At 44.4% G+C, this 11342-nt stretch overlaps 1 protein-coding gene across 1 annotated transcript; it reads left to right on the top strand.

Moving 5' to 3' along the window:
- The first annotated feature begins 1026 nt into the window (after positions 1–1026).
- LOC120022005 (basic proline-rich protein-like) lies at positions 1027–5241 on the top strand. Its single transcript, XM_038965806.1, has 3 exons — positions 1027–3261; positions 3916–4290; positions 4522–5241. The coding sequence occupies exons 1-3, from the start codon at positions 1027–1029 to the stop codon at positions 5239–5241; spliced, it is 3330 nt and encodes a 1109-aa protein (XP_038821734.1).
- The last annotated feature ends 6101 nt before the right edge of the window (positions 5242–11342 follow it).

The raw sequence follows: 11342 nt of genomic DNA, 5'->3' as shown, positions 1-11342 counted from the left end.
GTCATTGTTATACAATAAAATAGATGTGTATTTGCATATCCACTCTTTCCTTTCCCCAGACTGGCTTCATTGGGAATACTACAACCATGGGCTTCCCTCTGTGCCTCTGTCTTCTCTCTTTGTAAGTAAGAGTTATCTGCTTCAATACTCTTTTTTTTGTCACATGGAGTTCGCCATAAAAAGGAAAATGACATTATCATAATATTAATGTAGGTTGATAGAAGATTGATTTGATGTCTCTTCACTTTCAGGATTTTCACAACTGCTTGTGGTTCAGGTTTTAGTGACGACACAGCGCTTCATGAAAACTCTTATAAGGAAAAGTGGATGGCGTCGATACCTGATGACCGACTCCTTTCAGCTGTTACTATTCCAGGAACTCACGAGAGCCTAACTTTGTATGGTGGAACTCTTATACAGTGTCAGGCTTGGACCTTGGAGAACCAGCTGAAAGCAGGATTGCGGTACTTTGATTTACGTATAGAGGCCAGTATTTTCCACAACACCCTTGATGTCATGGATGGGCATATAAAACATACCAAGTTCCATGATGTGCTAAACATTCTGTGGGAGTTCTTGGGCAAACATGACAGTGAGACTGTACTTTTGAGAGTGACACTGCAAGGGATGAGTATCTGGAATGCTGGAGAATCTATCAACGATTTGATTAAGAAATCCAAAGATAATGTATGGACAAAGACGTTGGTCCCCCACATGCGAGACGCGAGAAGGAAGATCGTCTTTGTGCAGAGTACCAATTTCAATGTCGGAACCCTTAACCATAACACTTTCGTCACTTACGACGGATGGTTCAAAAACATTGAAAACAAGATGAAAACGATCACAAAACATCTGAAAGAAGCTCAAAAGAATTGTGCTCATACAATTTCCTTGACTGACACCTCCACCACAGGCTTTTTCAAAGGCCCTAAAACTGTGGCCAGAGTGGTTAATGATCAGCTCAATAAGCTCTTAGGTAAACTAAAGACAGGCTCTGATAAACCAAACTGCTTGGGGGTAATCAGCATGGACTTCCCCAGTCCGGACCTCATCCAGAACATCATTGAGGTAAATAGACAACCAGGGAGCGGTTCATCTGATCACCTAGTAGAGCCTGAACCAGAGCCTGAACCAGCAGAGCCTGAACCAGCAGAACTTGAACCAGAGTCTGAACCAGTAGTACCTGAAGAGCCTGAACCAGTAGAGCCTGAACCAGTAGAGCCTGGACTAGTAGATCCTGAACCTGCAAAGCCTGAAGCAGCAGAGCCAGAACCACTAGAGCCTGAATCAGCAGAGCCTGAACCAGCAGATCCTGAACCTGCAGAGCCTGAACCAGCAGCGCCTGAAGAATCTGAATCAGCAGAGCCTGAGCCAGTAGAAGAGCCTGAACCAGTAGAGACTGAACCTTCAGGGGAGACTGAACCAGTACAGCCAGAACCAGCAGAGCCTGAACCATCAGAGCCTGGGGAGCCTGAACCAGCAGAGCCTGAAACGGTAGAGCCAGAACCAGTAGAGTCTGAACCAGCAGCTCCGGAAGAACCTGAATCAGCAGAGCCTGAGACAGTAGCAGAGCCTGAACCTGTAGAACCTGAACCTTCAGGGAAGCCTGAACGAGTAGAGCCTGAACCATCAGAGCCTGAACGAGCAGAGCCTGAACTGGCAGAACCTGAACCAGTAGAGTCTGAACCAGCAGCACCGGAAGAACCTGAACCAGCAGAGTCTGAGCCAGTTGAAGAGCCTGAACCAGCAGAGCCTAAACTGGTAGAGACTGAACCAGCAGCACCGGAAGAACCTGAATCAGCAGAGCCTGATCCGGCAGCAGAGCCTGAACCAGTAGTGTCTGAACCTTCAGGGAAGACTGAACCAGTAGAGCCTGAACCAGCAGAGCCTGAACCAGTAGAGCCTGAACCATCAGGGGAGCCTGAACGAGCAGAGCCTGAACCCGCAGAGTCTGAACCCACAGAGCCTGAACCAGCAGAGAGAGAACCAGCAGAGCATGAAGAATCTGAACTAGCAGGGCCTGAACCAGCAGAGCCTGAAGAGCCTGAACCAGCAAAGCCTGAGCCAGTAGAAGAGCCTGAACCAGCAGAGCCTGAAGCAGTAGAGCCTGAAGCAGTAAAGCCGGAACCAGCAGATGAAGAACCAGTAGAGCCTGAACCTTCAGGTGAGCCTGAACCATCAGAGCCTGCACCCGCAACGCCTGAAGAACCTAAACCACCAGAACCAGAAGAGCCTGAACCAGCAGAGCCTGAACCATCAGGGGAGCCTGAACGAGTAGAGCCTGAATCAGCAGAGCCTGAACCTGCACATCCTGAACCCACAAAGCCTGAACCAGCAGAACCTGAACCAGCAGAGAGAGTACCAGCAGAGCATGAAAAAACTGAATTAGCAAGGCCTGAACCAGCAGAGCCTGAAGAGCCTGAACCAGCAGAGCCTGAGCCAGTAAAAGAGCCTGAACCATTAGAGCCTGAACAAGCAGAGCCTGAGCCTACTCAGCCTGAACCAGCAGAGCCTGAAGCAGCAGATCCTGAACCAGCAAAGGCAGAACAACTAGCAGAGCATGAAGAACCTAAACCAGCAGATAGTGGTGTGCCTGAACCAGCAGAGCCTGAGCCAGTAGAGCCTGCACCCGCAGATTCTGAACCAGCAGATCCTGAAGCAGCAGACCCTGAACCAGCAGAACCTGAACCAGCAGAGTCTGAACCAGCAGAGCCTGAACCAGGAGCGCCTGAACCAGCAGAGCCTGAACCAGTAGAGTCTGAACATTCAGGGAAGACAGAACCAGCAGAGCCTGATCCTGCACAGCCTGAACTCACAAAGCCTGAGCCAGCAGAACCTGAATCAGCAGAGAGAGAACCAGCGGAGCATGAAGAAACAGAACTAGCAGGGCCTGAACCAGCAGAGCCTGGAGAGCCTGAACCAGCAGAGCCTGAGCTAGTAGAAGAGCCTGAACCATTAGAGCTTGAACCAGCAGAGCCTGAGCCTACAGAGCCTAAACCAGCAGAGCCTGAAGCAGCAGAGACAGAACAACTAGCAGAGCATGAAGAACCCAAACCAGCAGAACCTGGGCCTGCAGAACCTGAACCAGCTGAGCCTGAACCCGCAGAACCTAAACTATTAGAGCCTGAACCAGCAGAGCCTGAGCCAGTAGAGCCTGCACACGCAGATTCTGAACCAGCAGAGCCTGAAGCAGCAGATCCTGAACTAGCAGAGTCTGGGGAGCCTGAACCAGCAGAGCCTGAACCAGCAGAACCTGAACCAGTAGAGCCTCCTGAACCAGAAGAGCCTGAACCAGGAGAGTCTGGACCAGCAGCACCGGAAGAACCTGATCCAGCAGAGCCTGAGCCAGTAGAAGAGCCTGAACCAGCAGAGCCTGAACCAGTAGAGCCGGAACCTTCAGGAGAGTCTGAGCTAGTAGAGCCTGAAACAGAAGCGCCTGAACCAGCAGAGCCTGAGCCAGTAGAGCCTGCACACGCAGATTCTGAACCAGCAGAGCCTGGAGCAGCAGATCCTGAAATAGCAGAGCCTGGGGAGCCTGAACCAACAGAGCCTGAACCAGCAGAACCTGAACCAGTAGAGCCTGAACCAGGAGAGCCTGAACCAGTAGAGTCTGAACCAGCAGCACCGGAAGAATCTGATCCAGCAGAGCCTGAGCCAGTGGAAAAGCCTGAAACAGCAGAGCCTGAACCGGTAGAGCCTGAACCAGTAGAGTCTGAACATTCAGGGAAGACAGAACCAGCAGAGCCTGATACTGCACAGCCTGAACCCACAAAGCCTGAGCCAGCAGAACCTGAACCACCAGAGAGAGAACCAGCAGAGCATGAAGAAACAGAACTAGCAGGGCCTGAACCAGCAGAGCTTGGAGAGCCTGAACCAGCAGAGCCTGAGCTAGTAGAAGAGCCTGAACAATTAGAGCCTGAACCAGCAGAGCCTAAGCCTACAGAGCCTGAGCCTACAGAGCCTGAACCAGCAGAGCCTGAAGCAGCAGAGACAGAACAACTAGCAGAGCATGAAGAACCTAAACCAGCAGAACCTGGGCCTGCAGAACCTGAACCAGCTGAGCCTGAACCCGCAGAACCTAAACTATTAGAGCCTGAACCAGCAGAGCCTGAGCCAGTAGAGCCTGCACCCGCAGATTCTGAACCAGCAGAGCCTGAAGCAGCAGATCCTGAACTAGCAGAGCCTGGGGAGCCTGAACCAGCAGAGCCTGAACCAGCAGAACCTGAACCAGGAGAGCCTGAACCGGTAGAGCCTGAACCAGAAGAGCCTGAACCAGAAGAGCCTGAACTGGTAGAGCCTGAACCAGGAGAGTCTGGACCAGCAGCACCAGACGAACCTGATCCAGCAGAGCCTGAGCCAGTAGAAGAGCCTGAACCAGTAGAGCCGGAACCTTCAGGAGAGTCTGAGCAAGTAGAGCCTGAAACAGAAGCGCCTGAAACAGCAGAGCATGAGCCAGTAGAGCCTGCACACGCAGATTCTGAACCAGCAGAGCCTGAAGTAGCAGATCCTGAAATAGCAGAGCCTGGGGAGCCTGAACCAGCAGAGCCTGAACCAGCAGAACCTGAACCTGTAGAGCCTGAACCAGGAGAGCCTGAACCAGTAGAGTCTGAACCTGTAGAGCCTGAACCAGGAGAGCCTGAACCATCAGAACCTGAACCTGTAGAGCCTGAACCAGGAGAGCCTGAACCAGAAGAGCCTGAACTGGTAGAGCCTGAACCAGGAGAGTCTGGACCAGCAGCACCGGAAGAACCTGATCCAGCAGAGCCTGAGCCAGTAGAAGAGCCTGAACCAGCAGAGCCTGAACCAGTAGAGCCGGAACCTTCAGGAGAGTCTGAGCTAGTAGAGCCTGAAACAGAAGAGCCTGAACCAGCAGAAACTGAACCCGCAGTACCTGAACCAGTCGAGCCTGAACCAACAGAGCCTGAGCCATCAGTGCCTGCACCCGCAGATTCTGAACCAGTAGAGCCTCAACCAACAGAGCCTGAGCCAGCAATGCCTAATTCAGCAGAGTCGGAACCAGCAGAGTCTGAACTAGTAGAGCCTGAACCAGTTGAGCCTGAACCAACAGAGCCTGAGCCATCAGAGCCTGCATCCGCAGATTCTGAACCAGTAGAGCCTGAACCAGCAGAGCCTGAGCCAGCAATGCCTAATTCCGCAGAGTCTGAACCAGCAGAGCCTGAACTAGCAGAGCCTGAACCAGCAAAGCCGGAACCATCAGATAATGACCCGGGCAGAGCCTGATCCAGTAGAGCCTGAACCTTCAGGGGAGCCTGAACCAGTAGAACCTGAACCAACAGAGCCTTGGGAGCCTGAACCTCCAGAGGATCCTGAAGAACCTAAGGAAAAACCTAGGAAGAAGAAGAAGAAATGTCATAAGAAACATAAGACTAACATATAAGTATTAACATACAATTCAGTTATTGTCCAATGAAACTCAGACCTGTGCCCAAACCCCCCAAAAATATATACAATGTAAAATCTTCCAAACATTTATTTGTCTAGACTTCCATTGTGTTCTGAGGCCATAGTAAGAGGCAGCTAAATAGAGTGTAGTTGATGTGTTGTGAGAAGAGAGTTCCACACTTCTAATACAGTTTGAAACAATATACAGCAGAGGTGTCAAACTCATTCCACAGAGGGCCTAGAGTCTGCAGCTTAGACAACCAGTGGAGGGGAGTTCCTTACTAATGTTTGACCTTATTATATCAATTAAGTACAAGGGGGAAGCAAAAACCCGCAGACACTCGGCCGTCCGTGGAACGAGTTTGACACGTGATATACAATATATCTGGTTCTTCTTTATGTACATTACAATTACGGTTGGCTCTCTTCTTCAATATTACATGTACATTTCACCTCAATAACATTTGAAATAAAGATTAAACCAATACATTTATCTGCTCTTCCTTCATGTACATCTGCATCAACTGAACCGACTAGGCTAGAGCGAGAGCTAGAGTTGCTTGAGTGAGAGTGTGAGAAGCAACCAGTAAACGTGAGTTCCCCCTCTGCTGGCAGCAACACTGTCATTCCAATACACAGTCTGATGGTTTGAGTACAATTGCAATTGCATGTTTAATAGAGAAGACAAATGTTACACTGCCTTGCAGTTGAAGACGTGATGGTTACTGGTAAATTAACACATCTGCACTTGGGACTCTTTGATGATTTGTATCTATATCCACTGTAAAACGAGTCCTATATCGACATAACCTGAAAGGCCGCTCAGCAAGGAAGAAGCCACTGCTCCAAAACCGCAATAAAAAAGCCAGTCTATGGTTTGCAACTGCACATGGGGACAAAGATCGTACTTTTTGGAGAAATGTCCTGGTCTGATGAAACAAAAATAGAACTGTTTGGCCATAATGACCATTGTTATTGTTGGAAGAAAAAGGGGGGGCTTGCAAGCCGAAGAACACCATCCCAACCGTGAAGCACGGGGGTGGCTGCATCATGTTGTGGGGGTGCTTGGTTGCAGGAGGGACTGGTGCACTTCACAAAATAGATGGCATCATGAGGCAGGGAAAATTATGTGGATATATTGAAGCAACATCTCAAGACATCAGTCAGGAAGTTAACACTTGGTTGCAAATGGGTCTTCCAAATGGACAATGACCCCAAGCATACTTCCAAAGTTGTGGAAAAATGGCTTAAGGACAACAAAGTCAAGGTATAGGCGTGGCCATTACAAAGCCCTGACTTCAATCCTATAGTAAATTTGTGGGCAGAACTGAAAAAGCTTGTATGAGCAAGGAGGCCTACAAACCTGACTCAGTTACACAGTTTTGTCAGGAGGAATGGGCCAAAAATCACCCAACTTATTGTGGGTAGCTTGTGGAAGGCTGCATGGAATGTTTGACCCAAGTTCAACGATTTAAAGGCAATGCTACCAAATACTAATTGAGTGTATGTAAACTTCTGACCCACTGGGAATGTGATGAAAGAAATAAAAGCTGAAATAAATCATTCCCTCTACTATTATTCTGACATTTCACATTCTTAAAATGAAGTGGTGATCCTAACTGACCTAAGACAGGGACTTTTTACCAGGATTAAATGTCAGAAATTGTAAAAAACTGAGTTTAAATGTATTTGGCTAAGGTGTATGTAAACTTCTGACTTCAACTGTATCTATTCAAAGATTTGGGGTTTATAATCTCTTTCTGTGTTGAAACAGGAAATAAGTTTAAAAAAAGTCATACAGCAGAGTTTCTGAAACTTTCTCTTGAAATGTAAGTCAAAAACAATTAGATATGTCCAGCAGACAGACAGATATTATTCATTGTAATGCATACATTATGATCCATACGAAAATAGCCGATGCATTAAAACTTCTTATGGCTGCAATCCCGCTACCGGGATCGATATGACAACAGCCAGTGAAAGTGCAGGGCGCCAAATTCAAACAACAGAAATCTCATAATTAAAAATCCTCAAACATACATGTGTCTTATATTATTTTAAAGGTAATCTTGTTGTTAATCCCACCAAAGTGTCCGATTTCAAATATGCTTTTCAGCGAAAGCACTACAAATGATTATGTTAGGTCACCACCAAACCACAATAAGCACAGCCATTTTTCCAGCGAAAGATAGCAGTCAGAAAAAGCAGAAATTGAGATAAAATTAATCACGAACCTTTGATTATCTTCACCAGATGACACTCATAGGACTTCATGTTACACAATACATGCATGTTTTGTTTGATAAAGTTCATATTTATATAAAACAATCGGAGTTTACATTGGCGCGTTACATTCACTAGTTCCAAAAACATCAAGTGATTTTGCATAGCCACATCGTTTCAACAGAAATACTCATCATAAATGTAGATGATAATACAAGTTATACACATGGAATTATAGATATACCTCTCCTTAATGCAAACGCTGTGTCAGATTTCAAAAAAACTTTACGGAAAAAGCAAATCATGCAATAATCTGAGACGGAGCTCAGAACAATAGCCAAATTAGCCGCCATGTTGGGGTCAACAGAAACCAGGAAATACATGATAAATGTTTCCTTACCTTTGATGAACTTCATCAGAATGCAGTCCTAGGAATCCCAGGTCCACAATAAATGCTTGATTTGTTCGATAATGTCCGTTATTTATGTCCAATTAGCTACTTTGGTTCGCGCGTTTGGTAAACAATTCCAAAGTCACAAAGCGCGTCCACTATAACGTGACGAAATGTCCAAAAGTTCCATAACAGTCAGTAGAAACATGTCAAACGATGTACTGAATCAATCTTTAGAATGTTGTTAACATACATCTTGAATAACGTTCCAACCGGAGAATTAGATTGACTTCAGTTGAGCGATGGAACGGAGATGACTATCACGTGAACGCGCATGGTCAGCTCGTGGCAGTGGTGACTAATTCCTGTCTCCTTCGCCTTCACATTAGAGTCATCAGACAAAGTTCTATTGACTGTTGACATCTAGTGGAAGCCGTAGGAAGTGAAAACTCATCAATATCTCGCTGTAATTTCAATGAGAGCTTGGTTGAAAATCTAGCACCCTCAGAAAAAATACAAACAGGAAGGGGAACTTCTCAGGTTTTTGCCTGCCATATGAGTTCTGTTATACTCACAGACATAATTCAAACAGTTTTAGAAACTTCAGAGTGTTTTCTATCCAATACTAATAGTAATATGCATATATTAGCAACTATGACTGAGGAACAGGCCGTTTCCTCTGGGCACCTCTGTGCACCTTTCATCCAAGCTACTCAATACTGCCCCTGCAGCCATAAGAACTTAATCAGGTACTGCATAACAGGATTTTCTGAGTGCTCTTGAGAATGGAATATGAAAAACAACTCAGACACATGCCTACATGATGAAGTCAGGTAAGAGCTTCACGCATACAGTGCAGATAAAGGGTGTATTGTTCTGTCACATAGCTCATCAGACCACACAGGTGACTTCTCTGTCTGGTCGAACACGGGCTGGCTGGGCTGGGTCAAAGTTTCTACAAACATTGAGTTGACCTTTATCCGCCTTTTATGGTGTAGGAAAATGTAGAGTAGTTATGTTCCAGCATTGTCAATGGAATCTCAAATGCATATTTCCTTATTTTGATTATGGACCATACAATGGCTCTATAGGCGGTAGATAATAGACAGTGCACTATAATAGTATTTATGACAGTGTAAAGCTCACCAAGATTACCAGCCTTTTTCCCCTTGATGTCATCAACAACCCTTAGAAAGGACATTTTAATTATTGGGTGTAGCAAATGTTTCTGTAATGATGAAGGAAACGATCCAAAGTAAAAAAAAAAAAAAAAAGTCCAACAACTCTCTCATCATCATCCTCATCCTTATCATCTTTTGGTAAACATTTTTGTAATCTATATTAATTTATCATGGGGTACAGTATCATGGGATGGGATGTATTAGTGTGTGTGGATGTTCACGTGTGACTTAAGGCAGGACAGGGACAGGAAAGGATGCAAATTCCTTCTACTGTAGTATCTTTATGGAAATTTGTGAGCCACAAAGACGGTTCCAAGAACCTGATCATTTTTAACCTCTCCTACCAACTGGGGGATTAGAATACTATACAACACCTTTACAGGTAAGGAAATATCATCAATTTATAGTTTTTTCATTGACAATTTGGCTGATTGAAAATTACTGTTGAGAATAGTTTGATAACTGTCAGATCACTTTCAATTGTGTGATTATTTGGCCTTGTGGCTTCTGAGGGGGATCTATATATATATATATATTAAGAGCTAAAACAATTCTCACAATGTGAGTTTAGCTATTGCATTCCATGGGTTTGTAAGTTTAGTATTTAGTCATTGTTTTACAGTAAAAGAGTTTAGTATTTAGTCATTGTTTTACAGTAAAGGAGTTTAGTATTTAGTCATTGTTTTACAGTAAAGGAGTTTAGTATGTAGTCATTGTTTTACAGTAAAGGAGTTTGGTATGTAGTCATTGTTTTACAGTAAAGGAGTTTAGTATTTAGTCATTGTTATACAGTAAAGGAGTTTAGTATGTAGTCATTGTTTTGCAGTAAAGGAGTTTAGTATTTAGTCATTGTTATACAGTAAAGGAGTTTAGTATGTAGTCATTGTTTTACAGTAAAGGAGTTTAGTATGTAGTCATTGTTTTACAGTAAAGGAGTTTAGTATGTAGTCATTGTTTTGCAGTAAAGGAGTTTAGTATGTAGTCATTGTTATACAGTAAAGGAGTTTAGTATGTAGTCATTGTTTTACAGTAAAGGAGTTTATTATTTAGTCATTGTTATACAGTAAAGGAGTTTAGTATGTAGTCATTGTTATACAGTAAAAGAGTTTAGTATGTAGTCATTGTTTTACAGTAAAGGAGTTTATTATTTTGTCATTGTTATACAGTAAAGGAGTTTAGTATGTAGTCATTGTTTTACAGTAAAGGAGTTTAGTATGTAGTCATTGTTTTACAGTAAAGGAGTTTAGTATTTAGTCATTATTATACAGTAAAGCACTTTAATATGTAGTCATTGTTATACAATAAAATAGATGTGTATTTGCATATCCACTCTTTCCTTTCCCCAGACTGGCTTCATTGGGAATACTACAACCATGGGCTTCCCTCTGTGCCTCTGTCTTCTCTCTTTGTAAGTAAGAGTTATCTGCTTCAATACTCTTTTTTTTGTCACATGGAGTTCGCCATAAAAAGGAAAATGACATTATCATAATATTAATGTAGGTTGATAGAAGATTGATTTGATGTCTCTTCACTTTCAGGATTTTCACAACTGCTTGTGGTTCAGGTTTTAGTGACGACACAGCGCTTCATGAAAACTCTTATAAGGAAAAGTGGATGGCGTCGATACCTGATGACCGACTCCTTTCAGCTGTTACTATTCCAGGAACTCACGAGAGCCTAACTTTGTATGGTGGAACTCTTATACAGTGTCAGGCTTGGACCTTGGAGAACCAGCTGAAAGCAGGATTGCGGTACTTTGATTTACGTATAGAGGCCAGTATTTTCCACAACACCCTTGATGTCATGGATGGGCATATAAAACATACCAAGTTCCATGATGTGCTAAACATTCTGTGGGAGTTCTTGGGCAAACATGACAGTGAGACTGTACTTTTGAGAGTGACACTGCAAGGGATGAGTATCTGGAATGCTGGAGAATCTATCAAGGATTTGATTAAGAAATCCAAAGATAATGTATGGACAAAGACGTTGGTCCCCCACATGCGAGACGCGAGAAGGAAGATCGTCTTTGTGCAGAGTACCAATTTCAATGTCGGAACCCTTAACCATAACACTTTCGTCACTTATGATGGATGGTTCAAAAACATTGAAAACAAGATGAAAACGATCACAAAACGTCTGAA

Source organism: Salvelinus namaycush, chromosome 27 (assembly GCF_016432855.1).
Source record: "Salvelinus namaycush isolate Seneca chromosome 27, SaNama_1.0, whole genome shotgun sequence".
Lineage (NCBI taxonomy): Eukaryota > Metazoa > Chordata > Actinopteri > Salmoniformes > Salmonidae > Salvelinus > Salvelinus namaycush.
The sequence above is the reverse complement of the archived record's forward strand: the minus strand, read 5'-3'. Positions and strand labels throughout refer to the sequence as shown.

What these genes read in the sequence shown, in the direction of transcription:
- LOC120022005 (XM_038965806.1), top strand. Translation starts at nt 1,027, where the DNA reads ATGGACTTCCCCAGTCCGGACCTCATCCAGAACATCATTGAGGTAAAT. An exon ending in AACCAGCAGAACCTGAACCA is followed by an intron (nt 3,262 to 3,915) that starts GTAGAGCCTCCT and finishes GAACAATTAGAG; the next exon opens with CCTGAACCAGCAGAGCCTAA. An exon ending in AACCAGAAGAGCCTGAACTG is followed by an intron (nt 4,291 to 4,521) that starts GTAGAGCCTGAA and finishes GAAATAGCAGAG; the next exon opens with CCTGGGGAGCCTGAACCAGC.